Raw genomic sequence first — 19327 nt, 5'->3', positions numbered from 1 at the left:
GTCAAATCTAAGACACCGCATAGTGAATTTGAAACGTTTTATGTTCATTACAAAGCAAAATTTCTCATTGCCACCCCCATCGGTTCCCCACAGCTCCTCTAAGCTTTGTCTCTCACTTTTGTTTACTCCAGCTGAAAATAAGAGACGGATGAAGGCTTTCAATTCAATAATGTCTATTTGTTTTACGTCTCTCTCATGCTGCAATGAAGCTTTGACACTCTCAGTATACTGATTTGTACACAAAACTATGTGCCGCACCTATAGGTACAGGTAACTTCCGAATAATATTGAGAGCCCTGAATCGTACTCTCTGTGATGGTGGAACTTTAATCCATTTTTTCTCTTTGTGCCTTCGAAAATACTAATGGCCGTTTTCCTCAAGTATTTCCTCATCATCTTCACTGTCGTCTTCCTCTGTTTCTGTTTCTTCAGGCCGGACTTCAACTGTCTTCAACATCTGTGTCCACTTCGTCTTCAAAATCCTCTCAAAATTCATTATTATACTCTTCGAATAGCATCTTTTGTATTTCTGCAACATGATTTGGGTCAAGGAGGTTATATGTCTTGCTGTAGCCTGCCATCATGAAGTATATCCCACCTAAAGTCATAAAATTCCTATAAAATACACAATCAGGCGCAGTGTATCTATTTGATACTTGACATTCAGACGACTGTAAAAGACAGCTAAATGCTCCAAAAAAAAATATAAGTGCATTTTACATTCTATATTAGCTTTCCACTACTTACTAAGTTATGTCGATAATCAAAGAAATTACCTGTTGAAATGTAACGGGAAAGGGTGCGATGCATCAAACTGAGCAATCGGCAAATACCTCGACAACACAGCAGTTGTTTTGATACTGAAGCGCACGACAATGGAAAGCGTTCAGAGAAGGGAAGCTAGTAGTGAAAAGGCACCAGTGCTGCCAATTGCCGACAAATAATTTACAGCAAATATCGATACGTATCAATTTGAACAGCTGCGCCTGACAGAAGGTTAAAATAACTTTATAAATCTCGTGAAATTTTTGAGAACCTCACAACATAATCATCATAGTGTCTAAGACACACATTTAAAGTAAGAAAGTAAAGAGGTCATAAATCCAAAGAACAGTTTGAACATCACATTTCTTTGCTAGGCACTGTCCAACTGGATGTGGTCCACCGTGGCCTTACTCTGATGTTAAACACGACTTACCCAGCCAGGTACAGGGAGACCTACAACTTAATGTGGTATCTGAAGTACGACACAGCTCAGCTCTTTTCACATTAACATTGCCACAGGTGAAAAAAATTACAAAGTGATGAATAAAAATCCTAGAAAGAAAGAGATGGAGCTTGAGGCCTCTCAATCTGTAACCTGGCACTCTACCACTGAACCGCAACATACAGTTATTTATGAACAGTACTTTCAAAATAGATAATAATATTTTAGTTGAAACAGAGCTAATCAATTTTTCTTACATTAAATACATTGTTTATTAACTGATTTTCATTCCATCTTGCATAATCCGTGTTCATCACCACAATAGCTTCACCGTCTCCTCCTCATAGGGAGAGGTGTGCCATATATTGGCCCCAAGCCAACAACACGTGCTGCCAGCATGTCATCTTAATACTGCAGGTTTGCCTACCCTCAGCACACAGACATCTCACAATCCTGTATATAAACACTCTGTTAATACTCCACTTGTAACATGCACCACCAGGGGACATCAGCCACACTTCTGAGCAGCACGTGCATCATCAGAAAACTGGCAGTGTTGCTACTGAAGGCACAAGTGCTATCCACATGTCATGTGCTCGTGTACGTAATTCTGCCTGCTGGATACTTAAGGCAAAGTGCGTTCACCAGCAGGAGTGTGAGGGTGGAGTATTTAACTGCTGATGCAGTTCCAGGCCAGGTGACAGCTACACCTCATAGCCCATCAATCAGAACCCACCCACACCAACCAGGACGTCCTGCCCTACACTGCAGCATCTCCACACTCCTTCAAGTTATTCCACACACGGATGGTGCTCTACAAGGCGCTCGGCTTCCCTCAAAATTGGTACCAGGTTAGTCAACTTTGTTTCTATTATTCTCACGAGATCACAAATGATCTTTCACGTGTTATTAGAACCAACTTATTTGTAAACTTGTGTCATGAATAAAGTGCTCTTTACTTCAACCTAGGAATCATCATTTACTACTGCATGTATTACCAAGAAAAGAACATAACACATCAAGGAACATGTCACTACACAACCAGAACTGCTTTAAATAAATTAAATCTGTATCTATGAAAAGAGATTACCAATTGCACAAAAGGATGAACGAGATTTTACTACAAGGACATGCTGAAAAGTAATGCCCCCAAATTTTTTATTCTGTTCCCAATACTGGTTGAGGTGTTACATGTCATGCATATCACTCAGTTGACTTCCCTGCTTAGCTAAGCAATCTGCAATCCTCTGCACTCACAGGGCTCCAAATTGTAGCGTGCAACATAACTATGTCAGTGCATTAGAAACTGAAACCACAAATTAGAAGAGTTTGTTCACGCACGGAGAATCCTCTCCTTCAACACGACGATGCCGGACCGCACATCAGAGCTGTGACATCTGCAACGATCTGACATCTCAGGTTCACTGTCATCAATCGTGCTCTGTAGAGTCCGAACTTGAATCCATTAGATTTTCATCTGTTTCTAAAACTTAAAAAACATCTTCAAGGGCTTCACTTTCATAATGATGAAGCAGGATGAGCAGAGATGAGTTTGTGACTCTGTCAACAAATTCAAACATTCTACAGTAATGGATCAACAAAGTGGTCTCCCATTGAGAGAAATGCATTTGTCGCCAGGATGACTATGTTGAGAAATAAAGATGTGGACATTAAGAATAAAGGTGTAGGATGTTAATGCAGTTTGTTTTATTTAAAAAACTTCGAGAATCTTCACATAAAAAAAATCAGAGGCATCACTTTTCAGCACACCCTTGAATAAGAGGCCCACAATTACTGTCTGCTTTTCACAGATGAAGACTCCCATATGAAAACCGCCAGAACCTCAACACCAACACGTGTTCCCCCCATTTGCCTCACCTAGTCCTAGTCCTAGTCCTAGTCCTCCTCCTCCTCCTCCTCCTCCTCCTCCTCCTCCCCCTCCTCCCCCTCCTCCTCAGCTCAACAAGCCACCTTCCTCACACTCAGTTCGGTTCATGAAAATATCACGAATGGGAGACGGGTTTGGGATTCTTGGTGGCTAGGAAGGATACTGCTAGATGGCTCACAAGTAATTTGCCAGATGACAGTCAAGCGAGTGCTCTTGGCTGTACAAAGGACTTGTTGGTAAGTGACGACTGCAATAAAGACATAATTATGGGTGAGGTTACGTTCAAAGAAATTTCGAGTCTGCAACTAGTCGTCATTTAATAGAGTCCACGAGAGTTTGACTGGACACCTAACAGTCACATTCGAGTAAGCCCTCAACGGCTACAGAATTCGCTGTCCTACGATTTATTAGTGAGATTAAATGATAAAAAACCCCTGCCCGAATAAAACGCAAAACTAAGCCAGCCATAACAGGGTCATCAGTTAAAAGGGCAGGGAGCGTATCAGGCAGCGCTAACGTCTGCCTGAGCACAGCTAAAAGGCGACACTCAAACAAAATGTGGACCACAGATAAAACGGAGCCGCATCGACATAGAGGTGGGTTCTCACGGCGCAATAAGTGGCCGGGCGTTAGCCGAGTGTGCCCAATGCGCAGCCAACAGAGGACAACAGACTCCCGGCGGGAGACCCGCATGGACGACCGCCACACAGTCGTCGTTGCCTTGATAGGGCGAAGTTTGTTTGGCATGGGCAGGTTGCGCCATTCAGTGTCCCATAGGTCGAAAATTTTGCGGCATAAGAGTGCCCGCAAATCAGTCACCGGGAGGCCAATCTCCAGAGATGTTGCATTGGTGGCCTCTTTCGCTAGGCGTTCAACATTTTCATTGCCGGGTATCCCAACATGGCCTGGGGTCCACACAAAGACCACAGAGCAGCCGCAACGGGCAAGAGTATGCAGGGACTCCTGGATAGCCATCACCAGACGAGAACGAGGGAAACACTGGTCGAGAGCTCGTAAACCGCTCAGGGAATCGCTACAGACCACGAAGGACTCACCTGAGCAGGAGCGGATATACTCTAGGGTACGAAAGATGGCGACCAGCTTAGCAGTGTAAACTGCGGCAGCCAGCCAGCAATGAACATTGTTCGGAATGGTCTCCTAGAGTTAGCACATAACCGACACGACCAGCAACCATCGAGCCGTCAGTGTAAACACTGCCAGAGCCCCGATACGTTGCGAGGATGGAAAGAAAGCGGCGGTGGAAGGCCTCCGGAGGGACAGAGTCCTTCGGGCCCTGTGCCAATTCCAGCTGAAGGCGAGGGCAAGGCACACACTACGGGGGTGTACGCAGACGTGCCCGGAAAAGAGGCGGAAGAGGTAAAGCCCCAAGCCCGGAGAGAAGCTTTCGGACGCGGACCGCGATCGTACATCCAGCCCTGGGCCGACGTTCTGGAAGATGGACGTGCGACTGTGGGAATAGTAGATGATAGTTAGGATGCCCGAGCAAGCTGAAAACATGGGCAGCATAAGCGGCCAGCAAACGTTGGCACTGTAACCACAGTGGAGGGACACCCACCTCCACAAGTATCCTGTCCACCAGCTGCAAGGCGTATCCCGCTGTGGAGGATTGGGTCCAGCACCCACAACACAGATGGGGATGCTGAGCCATAAGCCAGGCTCCCATAATCCAGACGAGACTGGACAACGCCTGGTAGAGCCGTAACAGGGTAGATCGGTCGGCGCCCCAGTGGGTGTGACTCAAGCATCGCAGAGCATTTAGATGCCGCCAACACATCTGTTTAAGCTGCCGAATATGAGGCAGCCAAGTCAACCTAGCATCAAAAACCACCCCCAAAAACCGATGTGACTCCACCACTGCAAGGAGTTCACCGTCAAGATAAAGCCACGGCTCCGGGTGTACAGTGCGTCGCCAGCAGAAATGCAGAACGCAGGTCTTGGCTGCCGAAAACTGAAACCCATGAGCTACAGCCCAAGACTGCGCCTTACGGATAGTGCCCTGTAGCTGATGTTCAGCAGCTGCAATGCCAACAGAGCTGTAGTAAAGGCAGAAGTCGTCAGCATACAAGGACACTGAGACAGACGTTCCCACTGCCGCAGCAGCCTGTTATGGCTATTAAAAACAGGCAGACACTTAAAACAGATCCCTGTGGCACACCGTTCCCAGAACTTGGGAGGAACTATGGGAGGTCGCGACTTGCACGCGGAAGGTACGATACAACAGAAAATTTCGGATAAAGATCGGCAGAGGGCCCCGAAGACCCCATCCATGAAGCGTAGAAAGGATATGATGACGCCATGTCGTATCGTACGCCTTCCGCATGTCGAAAAAGACAGCGACCAGGTGCTGACGGCGGACAAAGGCAGTACGGATGGCCGACTCCAGGCTCACCAGATTGTCGGCGGAGGAGCGGCCATTACGGAACCCACCCTGAAACGGAGCCAGAAGGCCCCGAGACTCCAGTACCCAATTCAAGCGCCAGCTCACCATCCGTTCAAACAACTTGCAAAGAACGTTGGTGAGGCTAACGGGACGGTAGCTGTCCACCTCCAAAGGGTTCTTGCCAGGTTTCAGAATGGGGATAACAATACTTTCCCGCCATTGCGACGGAAACTCACCCTCGACCCATAGACGGTTGTAAAGGTCGAGGAGCCATCGCTGGCAGTCCAGTGAAAGGCGTTTCAGCATCTGACAGTGGATGCGATCGGGCCCAGGAGCGTATCAGGGCAAGCGGCTAGGGCACTGCGAAATACCCACTCACTGAATGGAACATTGTACGATTCTGGATGGTGGGTGTGAAACGATAGGCTCCGACGTTCCATCCGCTCTTTAATGGAGCAGAAGGCCAGGGGGTAATTCATCAAAGCGGAACTAAGAGCAAAATGCTCTGCCAAGCGGTTTGCAATGACGTTGGAATCTGTACAAACTGCTCCATTCAGTGAGAGCGCAGGGATGCTGACAGGGGTTCGATAGCAATAGAGGCGTCGAATCTTGGCCCAGTTGGAGAGACATGGAGGCCAATGGTGGAAACATACCGCTCCCAGCACTCCTGCTTGCGTTGGCGGGTAAGGCGGCGGGCCTGCGCACGCAGCCGTTTGAAGGTGATGAGGTGTTCTATGGAAGGATGTCGCTTGTGACGCTGGAGTGCCCGCCAGCGTTCTTTAATCACTTCAGCGATCTCAGGCGACTACCAAGGCACAGTCATCCGCCAAGGGGACCCAGAAGAATGGGGAATAGCAGATTCTGTGGCAGTAACGATGCTGGTGGTGACCGATTGAACCACCGCATCAATGTCGTCATTAGAGAGAGGCTCAATAGCGGCAGTGGAGGAGAACAAGTCCCAGTCAGCCTTATTCATAGCCCATCTGCTAGGGCGCCCGCCCAGAAGAGTGACGCCGTGGCAGTGACAGAAAGATCGGAAAGTGATCACTACCACACAGGTCGTCATGCACACTCCATCGGACAGAAGGTAAGAGGCTAGGGCTGCAGATCGAAAGGTCAATGGCGGAGTATGTGCCATGTGCCACACTGAAGTGTGTGAAGGCACCATCATTTAAAAGCGAAAGATCAAGTTGCGCCAATAAATGCTCAACGGTGGCGCCTCGACCTCTTGCCACTGACCCACCCCACAGAGGGTTATGGGCGTTGAAGTCGCCCAGTAACAAGAAAGGAGGCGGCAATTGGGCTATCAGCGCAGCCAGGACATGCTGCGAGACATCACCATCCGGTGGAAGGTAAAGACTGCAGACTGTAACAGCCTGTGGCATCCACACCCGAACAGCGGCAGCCTCTAAAGGGGTCTGTAGAGGGACAGACTCGCTGCGAAGAGAGTTAAGGACATAGGCACAGACGCCACCAGACACCCTTTCATAAGCAGCCCGGTTCTTATAATAACCCCAATAGCCATGGAGGGCGGGGGTTTGCATTGCTGGAAACCAAGTTTCCTTAAGAGCAATGCAGAAGAAAGGGGGAAGGCTAATAAGTTGTCGGAGCTCAGCTAGATGGTGGAAGAAACTGCTGCAGTTCCACTGGAGGATGATATTGTCCATGGCTGAGAAAGGCGTGCCGGGACTGGGAAGGCAGATTACACCGCTGGGTCACCTGCTGCCTCTGATTGAGCAACTGTGCTAGTGCTATCCATAGTGTCTGAGGGACCGGCGAGATTGAGGTCCCCAGCAGACGCCAGAATCTCCACCTCATCCTCAGATGCAGAGCTGGAAGGTTGCGGTGGGGTGGTTGCCACCGCGAGTTCCTTGGGCTTAGAGCTCTTCTTCTTGGGTTTCTCACGCTGCTCCTTGGATTTCACTGGCTGGGAAAGCTTCACGAATGCAGTCTCTGGGACGGAGGAGGATTGCGAAACCCTACGACCAGCTGATTGTGGGCACTTACGTCACTGTCGGTCGTCAGCCTTCCCACTGGTGGAAACCTGGGAAGGGAGGGACCCAAGGGACCCCTTGCGAGCGTGAGAAGTCGAAGAAGCTGGACACTTCTCCGGCTTAGAAGTGGGGACGGACGTCCCCGATGGGTGGGAGGATGTTGCTCCTGAGGTAGGTGGCGCAGGAGCAACCCGGTGGGTGGAGCCCCCCACTGGTGAGGAGGCAGGAGGAGTTGTACTACTCGTCGATCTGGCCAGAATTCGAGAAACTGATGGGGCTAGCACAGGTGTTGTAGCAGCAGCATAGGAAGATGTCATTCTCACAGGATGGAGTAGGTCGTATTTCCTTTTGGCCTTAGTATAGGTCAGTCGGTCCAGGGTCTTATATTCCATGTTTTTACGCTCTTTCTGGAAGATTCTGCAGTCTGGCGAGCAAGGTGAATGGTGCTCCCCGCAGTTGACACAGATGGGAGGCGGGGCACATGGAGTATTGGGATGTGATGGACGTCTGCAGTCTCGGCATGTGGCACTGGAAGTGCAGCGGGAAGACATATGACCGAACTTCCAGCACTTAAAGCACTGCATTGGGGGAGGGATATAGGGCTTTACATCACATCGGTAGACCATCACCTTGACCTTTTCCGGTAATGTATCACCCTCTAAGGCCAAGATGAAGGCACCGGTAGCAATCTGATTTTCCTTCGGACCCCGATGAACACGCCGGACGAAATGTACACCTCGGCACTCTAAATTGGCGCGCAGCTCGTCACCAGACTGCAAAAGAAGGTCCTTATGGTAAATAACTCCCTGGGCCATATTTAAACTCTTATGGGGTGTGATGGTAACGGCAACATCCCCCAACTTGTCACACGCAAGTAACTGTCGTGACTGGGCATTGGATGCCGTTTGTATCAGGACTGACCCAGAGGGCATTTCGGACAAGCCCTCCACCTCCCCAAACTTGTCCTCTAAATGCTTGACGAAGAACTGAGGCTTTGAGGAGAGAACAGACTCCCCATCAGCTCTCGTACAAACTAAGAATTGGGGCGAATAACTGCTACTGCCATCCTGAGACTTACGTTCCTCCTACGGTGTGGCCAGGGAGGGGAATGTTTTCGGATCGTACTTCTGAGCGTTAAATTGAGCCCGAGAACGCTTAGAGACTGCTGGCGGCTGGCCACCAGCGAGAGATGATGTACCACGCTTCATTGCGGGTCATCCACCCTGATGCCACCTACTCCGACCAAGGGCCCTCCCCACGGGCACCACCCAGCCACAGCAAGAGCCACCTGGCAGGATGGCCGTTGCCGGGAGTCCCGATACCCCAGGAGGATAGGCATCTACTCCTTGGCATACGTGGGGAGTTAACGGCGCAGGCACCAGTAGAGCGATCCCTGTGTTGTCAGGGGGCTACAACCAACAGGGTACATGGCGGCCCCACCACAACGGACTGGCTACCATGCTGGATGTTAGGTAACATGTGGTCCATGGTCGCTGTCAGTGCAGAAAGAGGCACTGCACAGTGCAAGGTGTAATCCGCACGCAGGACCATAGTCATGCCCAAGAGATGGAGAGTGGGCAGGACTGCAATTCAACGACGAATAAGCAGCGAAAGGTCTGATCGCAAGATCGACACAATGCACCAAGTAAGGCGCCCTTCCCCAATCGGCGCGCTCTTCGGAAAAATTTTGAGAGATGGAGGTCAAATCCAACAGGGGACCATCACATAAGGCCGAAAGTTTTGAGACTCCTTTTAGTCGCCTCTTACGACAGGCAGGAATACCGCGGGCCTATTCTTACGCCCGAACCTGCAGGAGGCGGGAGGGGGGGGGGGGGTTATTAGTGAGCTGTGTGTATTTTGCACAAGGGGTAAAATCTTAGTGACAGAGGCCTGCCCTCGCTCGTGGAATTAAGGAACTCAGCTGCATCAGGGTAGTCACTCACCGTGGTCATTGGAATACTCTGTCATCCTCATTTGGAACAAATTGTGGAAACAATAGTGTTCCACTCATTATCCAACTGGTACCCACTATCACAATGTTCGATATGTGCCCCTTTAGTGATTCGGCAGACATCAAGCCGATAATCAAGTTCCTCCCACACTCGGCGCAGCATGTCCCCATCAATGAGTTCGAAAGCATCGTTGATGCGAGCTCGCAGTTCTGGCACGTTTCTTGGTAGAGGAGGTTTAAACACTGAATCTTTCACATAACTCCACAGAAAGAAATCGCATGGGGTTAAGTCGGGAGAGCGTGGAGGCCATGACATGAATTGCTGATCATGATCTCCACCACGACCGATCCATCGGTTTTCCAATCTCCTGTTTAAGAAATGCCGAACATCATGATGGAAGTGCGGTGGAGCACCATCCTGTTGAAAGATGAAGTCGGCACTGTCGGTCTCCAGTTGTGGCATGAGCCAATTTTCCAGCATGTCCAGATACACGTGTCCTGTAACGTTTTTTCACAGAAGAAAAAGGGTCCGTAAACTTTAAACCGTGAGATTGCACAAAACACGTTAACTTTTGGTGAATTGCGAATTTGCTGCACAAATGAGTGAGGATTCTCTACCGCCCAGATTCGCACACTGTGTCTGTTCACTTCACCATTAAGAAAAAATGTTGCTTCATCACTGAAAACAAGTTTCGCACTGAACGCATCCTCTTCCATGAACTGTTGCAACCGCGCCGAAAATTCAAAGCATTTGACTTTGTCATCGGGTGTCAGGGCTTGTAGCAATTGTAAACGGTAAGGCTTCCGCTTTAGCCTTTTCCGTAAGATTTAGCAAACCCTCGGCTGTGGTACGTTTAGCTCCCTGCTTGCTTTATTCGTCGACTTCCGCGGGCAACGCGTGAAACTTGCCCACACGCGTTCAACCGTTTCTTCGCTCACTGCAGGCCGACCCGTTGATTTCCCCTTACAGAGGCATCCAGAAGCTTTAAACTGCGCATACCATCGCCGAATGGAGTTAGCAGTTGGTGGATCTTTGTTGAACTTCGTCCTGAAGTGTCGTTGCACTGTTATGACTGACTGATGTGAGTGCATTTCAAGCACGACATACGCTTTCTCGGCTCCTGTCGCCATTTTGTCTCACTGCGCTCTCGAGCGCTCTGGCGGCAGAAACCTGAAGTGCGGCTTCAGCCGAACAAAACTTTATGAGTTTTTCTATGTATCTGTAGTGTGTTGTGACAATATGTCAATGAATGGAGCTACAGTGAATTTATGAAATCGCTTCAATCATTTGTAATAGCCCTGTAATGGAGTTCTACAAAGATGTTGCTTTGGTCAAAATGATTATTTTGTCATGCTCCATTGAATTCCCAGTGGAGATAAAATGTTTAGCAATGGCAGAATAAGTTCATTGCAAAACTCAAGTACCTTGTCAGTGTTCAGTGCAATGTACTTACACAATGTGGATTGTCCGGCCTACGTAAGTCCATCACATTTGCGAGGTATTTTGTAAATTCCAAGTTTCTGCAATAACAAATCGTCCTTCACTGGTCCTGGGCAGTCAGCAAACTTAGCTCCACATCTGCATCCACACGATCACTCTGCAATCCACAATAAGGCGTCAAGCAAAGGATTCGACAGACCACCATAGAGCTATTTCTCTACTGTTCCATTCTCGAATAGCACTTGGAAAAACAAACACTTAAATTTTTACACTCAAGCTCTGATTTCCCTTATTTTATTATTTTGATCCTCGGGTAGATATTTGTGACGGATCGAGCCCTCGCCCTCAGAAAAGTCGATCGACATGGTCTTAATATTAGATTTTGTCAGCTGGCTGTTTTTCGGAGGCAGGCAAAATGCCGAACTCACTGGTAGCACCAGGTCTCGTCTCCTGGTGCTTCAAGCAATTCCACAAGTAGTGTCTGCTCACAGTTTCCAACAGCTTTACAACCTATGTCAGTAGTGTGTTGTAGCTAATGGAGATTACTTTGTACGTTATGTTTCCTTTATTTTTCAAAACCATTAACCGAATTTTTCAGATGCATCTTCCACTCACAAACACACATGAATTTATTTCAGAGGGGATCTATGACAATCTGCCTCTTACAGTATCGATGTTCATCACTCTTGTCATTTGTGTTATTGTCTTCATTTCAAAGACTGGCATAATCCGTATCACTTCAGGCAGGGGGTTACTTTCATGGTCTCGAATGTTATTGAATTTAGCATACGATAAAATTCAGGAGAAAGTTGTAACTGTGGCGAGGTACAGAAAATGGACCATCTTCTGGTTTGTAACATTCATGGTTTCAGAGACGGCTCTCTGAAATGCCAGGAAATGGCTCCATGATCTTAATGTTACTGTGTAATTAATAGTCTTCAATTATGTGATTTTTGTTCCACTTAACGTAATAATGTAGTTTCCCTGACATAATTATAATGTAATAACTGATACAATTTGTTTCCACATTGTAAGTTCCAAATGTCTATTGTGATTTATATTAATCTTATCTGTTCTTTATAAAATGTATATGGCAGATCGAACGAGAAATAATAGGACAAAGTAAGAAACATGTATGTTTTTATTTTCTCTGAAAAAATTCCTGCCTGAGATACAGGCCTAAAACGATGGCGCAGAGAGCACTATTTTGAAGATGAGAATTTTGGAAAAAATTTTAAAATGCTGTATCTCTGTATCAGTTCTAGATATTCTGTTAGGATTTTTTTTACTTGAAAGATAATTCCTTCATTATTACAATGGTACCCTCTGTTTGGACATATCTGCTGAAGTTCTTTTACTGTTGCCTTCTGAATTTTTTTTAATAATTTACAGGAAAAAAATTTTTCCAAAAATGCCACTCCAGAAAAGTTAGATTTTTTTCCCGGTGATTTGTACAATGTAGTACTATATTCTCTGTAAAGGAGAGCTTCCACTTTTAAGTTGGACAGGTTTTATTTTAAAAAATATTTTTTTTTTTTTTTACTTTCAAGGGTAATGTATGTCTTCACTGAAGTTGTTTCTTACTAATTTCTTTGTTACAATGTTTATTTCTATTGTCTTTGTTGCAGTTATTTCTTATCACTTTCTTTGTTGCATGTATTTCTACTCTCTCTCATTGTTGCAGATATTTCTTACACTTTGTTGTAGATTCTTGTCACTTTCTTTGTTGTGGTTGTTCATTGAAGGTTTCTGTATTGTAGTTGTTCAGTGATAATTTGTTTACTGAAGAGGCTTCTAAGAAATCTGAGACTATCCAGTGAGTTCTATGTTTTCGTGAGGAATTTGCCAATTGACACAGTTGCAGTATGTTTAGTGAAAGGACTGTTTGAAATGTATTCTGGCTGGAACCACAGAAGGGTGAAGTCTGCTGACTATTTACAGATACATAACAGAGTGATGATATGAAAGGAATGAGGGGGGGGGGGGGGGGGGGGGGGGGGGGAAGGACTTTCTTCAGGTTGGGAATAAGTGTTCTCATTTTAAGGCCCTGTTTCAAAGTGAAGATATTTCCAGCGACGACTTTGTGTGTTCTAAATGTATGGCACAATAACAACGATGATAGTATCTGAACAAGGTGAAGCCTCCCATGGTGCAGATGATGCAGATTTTGCATAAACAGAGGAAGAATTTAAATACCCTCAATCAGTCAACTACAGAGATAGGTGTTAATCCTGTTAAGAAACCATGGTCAGTGAAGTCGATCAATAAGCTCTATGCACCAAGAAAGTGCAGAAAAATTACTAAACCTATGGATGAATACACTACAGCAAAACTAACCACACATTTCAAAGTAGAAATTCCATCTTCCGAAGAAAATGAAGCAAAGCACTCTTGCACCTCTTCCCAGGAATTTTTCACAAATCTCAATTCAGCTGTTGATTACTGTGCATCCCACAGTGAAAAGGTACAAGTTTTAACCATTATTCCAGAGGCATTTTCAAAGAAAACAATTTTGAACCACGTTCCATCAGTATCAAAGTACATGGTAGACAAATCAAGAAATGTGAGGTCTGTAAAAGGAGTCTTTGGAAGGCCACATCACTATTATGGTCATCCTGTAGAAGCAGCTCAAGTTCAAATAGTGCAGTCATTTTATCTGGAAGATAAATGGGACTGTTCTCACCAGAGTTCCAACAAAAAAGACACTATTACTGTAACAGCTGAAGGTCAAAAAGTTGTGAAAGTGACTCGCACTATTAAAGAAACTTTTGCAATTTATAAGAGCAACTATACAACTTCACATATTGGAAGATCAAAATTTTATGCACTACGACCTAAGTGAGTAATTCCGCACCCACCTACAGATGTCTGGTTGTGCATGAACTGTGACAATTTTGAACTTTGTGTCGTAACTTTGAAGAACTTACTGGAACATGTGACATACGACCCTTGTTTGGGCGTGTGATGTCATTAGTAGTCTGTGACATAAAGCGAGAGACTTGTCTGTTTCAAGAATGTGGTGACTGCCCTGGAAAGGGAGGACTGTCTTTACAGACACTTAGCCTGGAAGATGTAGCAAATAGCTCTGCAGAAATTACATATGCGACATGGGAGGAAAATTAACTAATAGGAAAACTGTTGCCTTTGACTGTTTCCTTGATGTACTTGGTAAATGGTTAGTGAAAGCAGTGACACACCAGCATTTGAAGAAATTGCAATAACAACAACACATTGCAGATGTGATAGGGTGTGTACAGGGTGAAGGACTATGTTTAATGCTTCGCTGTGATTTTGCTGAGAACAGGTCTGTAACTCTCTCACAAGAAGTACAAGGGTATCATTGGACTAATGACTAGGTTTAAATTTTTACAGGAGTGACATATTTTGAAAACAACATCACAAGTGTTCAGTTGTAAGTGATGACACATGACATGACTCAGCACAAGCTTTGCTAACAATGTGCAAAATTCTTCAACTGCAAACAGGGGCAGAAAAGATAATCATTATTTCTGATGGTTGCCCTATTCATTTTAAAAATTGTTACCAGCTGTTTGAATTGAGTAAGTCGTTTGTGCCAACTGACCGCGTATACAGAGCTACTGGTCATGGGAAGGGGCCTTTTCTGACCAAATACAGCTGCAATGCAAAATGCTGAGGATTTTATGAGAGTCGTGAAATATTACACATTCTTTTGTCCAACGAGGAAATCGAAGAATTCCGTGAGCATAAAAAAGAAGAGGGTCATTCCATGCCAAACTGAGCCTGAAGCTTATTTTTTGAAAAAATGCCAAATTTAACAATGTTATAGTTTTTCGAATCTACAAAAGTTGAATTTTACTGTCCTGAAAAAATTATAAAAATTACATAATTAGCTGAGGAAATATAGTTAAACAAAGTTGGCGATTCTACAGATGAGGATGGAAAACAAAAGGTTTGCTTTTTGTGTTGGCAGCTGTTTAAATTTGGGTTGCAGCGATTGTTGATGTTTTAATTGTTAAATTTCAAGAGCAGAATCTTATCTTTTTGACAAACTTCAGTTTTGAAAGAAAGGTAAGTTATTAAGTATGCAGCTAATTCACAAAAGTTACTATGTATTTAGTGTCCCACCCGTGACAAAAAACATGAAAAAGTTTACCTTATAATGTAGCAATTATAGTAATTCTATATATTTTAGGTTAGAAGTAAGGAAAACAAATAAAAACATCCAATGAACCATAAGGCACCTTCTAAGTTATAAATGATCATTTATAAATGTTAAAAGAAATTGTGTCCCACCCGTGACAGTTTTTTGGATGTTACTCAAATCTCAACCATGTAACACTTCTTGTTATTGTTAAGTTAAATTGGTTGATATAACAAGTGCTTTGATGGTTTACACTAAATAAAAACTTACTGCTTATTCAGAAAATGGGGAAAACAACATCAGCAGAGCATATGAGAAAACTTCGAGAAAAACTGAAGAAAGATAACAGCAAGTACAATGTCCATAAAGAAAAAGGAAAGAGAATGGGATAAAAGAAGAAGGAAAAATATGAAGACGAACGTATCCTCCAGTGAAAAATCTTTATTGGAATATTGAAAGAAGGAAGCTGAAAGAAAAAGGAAGTACAGACTTAAACTAAAATCCGTATTAACTGAAGATCAGTCTGAGACCTGTATTTCCCAGTTAGGATCATATAAATGTCCTCAGTCCCTTGGCAAAGCTGTTTCTCGGGTAAAGAAGTTGCTTCCTTCAAGCCCCTCAAAAAAATCAGCAGTAATAAAAAAGCTTGTAAGTGAAAGCTTACCTAAAGAGGTAGTAAAGCAGATTTTCCCAGTAGTGAAGAAAACATTTCGTAAACTTACAGGTGATAATCTGCTCAAAATACAAAATTTTTTCACAAATGATGAAATCAGCAGGCAGACACCTGGTATAAAGGATGTAAAGTCTATTGTAGACCATGAAACCGGGAAAAGAGTTAGCTTGCAGAAGCGTCACATGAATATGACAGTTAAGGAAGCATTTTTTCTTTTTAAGCAAGACAATCCAGATATTGATATCAAGATTTCAAACTTCTACGAGTTGCAGCCTAAAAATGTTATTCTAACGTCTCAAATGCCTCACAATGTATGTGTGTGCAGATATCATGCTAACTTCAACTTCATCATTGAAGCCATTCGCAAAGAAATAGCTAGTTTCCCTGCTACTCACACTCACCTTATGAATCTTGTTTGCTGTGATGTAGAAAGTGAAATATGCATGACAAGTCAATGCAAGAAATGCATCAGGAATTTACACACAATAATAGATGGAAAGTTTGATTTGTGTGACATGATATCTTGGAGAAAATGGACCGAACATGAGTGTCACCCTAAACAGATTACTACCAGTGGAACACTTTGTGAAGCTCTCTCTGAACTTCAGTCTCAACTAAAAACATTCAAGGAGCACTTCTTTGTCAAAAGGATGCAATCTGGAGCTTTCAAGACTGTGAAAGCATCAGTTAGTGATGATGAAGTGATATTGCAAATAGATTTTGCAGAAAACTATGTAGCACTGGCACAAGATGAGATACAAAGTGCCCACTGGAGTCATACACAGATTACAGTGGTCACTATTTGTGTTTGGATGAAAACATGGCTAGAGTCATTTGCAATTGTGAGCGATGAACTGTGTCATGACAAGTACTCAGTTTATGAATGTTTAAAGAGTATAATAAGTAAGCTGTAACAAGACCTTCCCAATTTGACCTCGATACGAATTTTTTTCTGATGGTTTCGCAGGTCAATTTAAGAACAAATTCACCATTTCTAACCTCTGCTACATGATGCAAGACTTTGGAGTGTCTGGAGAATGGTTTTTCTTTGCAACATCACATGGGAAAAGTGCAGTGGATGACATTGGAGCTGTACCAAAAAGGGCTGTTTGGAATAAAGTTAAGCAAAGAAAAGTCATCATCAGCAATGCACAGGAATTTTTAGACTGTGCCAAATCATCTGTTTCTGGAATAAACTTTCTTCTTCTGACAAAAGATCATATTGATGAAAACAGACATTCTGGATGGCCGCTGGAAAGCTGTTAAAAAAATAAAAGATATTCGCAGCAAGCATTACTTCAATGGTTACAATACCTGTAACCTAGTATGTGGTAGAACTTTCCTAAAATCAGATTTAGAGAAAGTGGAGCTTTTCCCACTTGCACCCAACATATATTCACTAATCTACACAGATTCTGAGATGAGTGATGAGGAATCATATCCTGGTGCCCTGTTGACACCCAACTCCCAAGAAGTTACAGGTTCAGAACCAGCTGTGGAACACATCATGCCAGGAACATTTATTTTAGTTGAGTTCCAAACTGCAAGAAAGAAATTCACTACATATAGATATGCTGCAATTGCACAGAGAAGTGTAGAAGACAATGGGGAAATACAGATTATGTGTATGCGATCTGTTGGGGACTCAGCAAAGGTATTTAAAGCTGACGAGCAGGATGTATCCTACATAGAGTTTAAACAAGTTCTTGCTATTCTCCCGAATCCAAATGTCAAACATGTTAGGGACACCTTATATTATGAGTTTCCCGGCAATTTAGACATTTTCGAAAGTGGGTGAGAGGTCAAGTGTATTTTTTCAAAGTGGTACATTCGTCAAGTGAAATAATTAAGTACTCAGAACTGTAAACTAATAACTATACCAAAATTTATATTATTTATAAGCAACAAAAATGTTCTACGAAGTTATTAAAACTTAAAGTGCCCTCTAAGTATATGTTACCTACTGATTCATAGCTAACTGGCATAATAAAATCAGTTTAAAAAAACAGATTGCACTTCACACGAGTCCCACCCGTGACAATTCCTTGTCCCACCCGTGACAGTCTTTGATTGCAATTATTGTAAGTAAGTATTACTAATCTAATATTTATTGATATTATGTCATGGAGAGAATTGTTTTATTAATGTGAATTCAATATTTTCAAAAGAAAATAAGTGCATAAATCACAGAATTCTTCTAAAATGTTGGTGGTTATTCAATGCTACGTCTATTTACTGTCCCACCCGTGACAAAGTTTTAAAGATGAATAACAGCTCAATTTGAAAACTTCTGACATTCAGATTTAAAGGGAAGGTAAAACAATTATTTGTAAGGCAACCAGTCAATCTTTACTTTATTTCTATTTATACTTTATGTTATATCAGCATCTGATTGTTGAAAAACGTAGTGCAACTGTCCCACCCGTGACAATGGAATCCCCCAACAATGGTGCAAACAAACAACTCCTGTGAAAGGAATTTCGAAGACATATTTTTGGACTCAAAGTGATGGGAAAACTCATATTGCACGCACTTTAAAGAGCAAGAAAGAAGAAATTTCGTTCATTCAGCCTACACCTCAGGAACAGCAGGATAACATTTAGAGTCACAACCTGAGAAGGGGGATGTTTATGCATGTATGTATAACTGCGATTGGTGGATTGCAGAGATTATAGGCACCAATTATGAGTTAAACGAAATTGTAGTGAACTTCATGATACCACATGGACCAGCTGCTGGATATAGGTTTCCAGCTGAAGGACAGAAACAACGCCATCAGTGCTCACTTCCTGTCCACAATATTTTGAAAATTGCAAGTAGTCCAGTTCATATTGGCTCAACAGGAAGGCATCACGCTGTATCTACGGAAGATACTGAAGCAGAACAAATTTTTGGTTCATTGACTGGCTAATTTCAGTACAAAACAGAGTGCAAAGAAGTTGTATAAATTGAAACCTTTAAGTCTTTCGGCCTTTCACATATATTTTGGAACCATTTAAAATGGTTGAAAAATTAGTCTATTACTCATCTTTCAAATCCAAAATTATATTAAATAAGGCTAGGTTTTGATTTCTGTAAGCCTATAATGTGATAATGTAGCAACAAAACAGTTTTTATGTATGGCAAAAATCTCATTTGTTTATAAAACCTGTTCAACCTAAAAGTGGAAGCTTTTCTTTTCAGAAAATGTAGAACTATAAAGTACTAATCAACAGAAAAAAAATCTTAATTTTATGGATTGGCATTTTCGAGAAAAAAAAAAATCCATAAATTATTTTTAAAAAGTTCAGAATGCTACAGTAAAACAACTTTGACAGATAAGTCCAAATGGAGGATTTCTTTGTAATCATAAAGCAGTTATCTTTTTAATAAAAAAAGAAAACATCTAGAACTGTTCCAGAGATACAACATTTTAAATTTTTTTTCCAGAATTCACATCTTCAAAACGGTATGCGCAGTGTCATCTTTGGAGGGCAGTATCTCGGAGCTGAAATTTTCTTGGAGAAACCAAAAAAATGTGTGTTCCTTACTTAGTCCTCCATTTTAACATGTGCTAAATTTAATAACATATGAGACTATGAAGGTAAGACTTTTTCCTAGCCTGCCTGAGTCGATACGGACTATGTCGACGAATTCTTTAAGCCCTCGA

General features: G+C 43.4%; 1 protein-coding gene across 2 annotated transcripts in view; it reads right to left on the bottom strand.

Annotated features, from left to right (window-relative positions):
• LOC124805337 (zinc finger protein ZPR1) overlaps positions 1-19327 on the bottom strand; it is a 72937-nt gene that overhangs the window by 33354 nt on the left and 20256 nt on the right. Inside the window, exon 2 of one of the 2 annotated variants that reach the window (XM_047265869.1) lies at positions 10896-11039. The exons of the other annotated variant lie outside the window; for it this stretch is intronic. Within the exon in view, the coding sequence (XP_047121825.1) occupies positions 10896-10928 (33 nt within the window). The 5' untranslated portion in view covers positions 10929-11039. The remainder of the gene's footprint in view (positions 1-10895; positions 11040-19327) is intronic. 2 annotated transcript variants of the gene reach the window in all.

Source organism: Schistocerca piceifrons, chromosome 1 (genome assembly GCF_021461385.2).
Source record: "Schistocerca piceifrons isolate TAMUIC-IGC-003096 chromosome 1, iqSchPice1.1, whole genome shotgun sequence".
Classification (NCBI taxonomy): domain Eukaryota; kingdom Metazoa; phylum Arthropoda; class Insecta; order Orthoptera; family Acrididae; genus Schistocerca; species Schistocerca piceifrons.
Note: the sequence above shows the minus strand (reverse complement) of the source record. Positions and strands in the feature narration are given on the sequence as shown.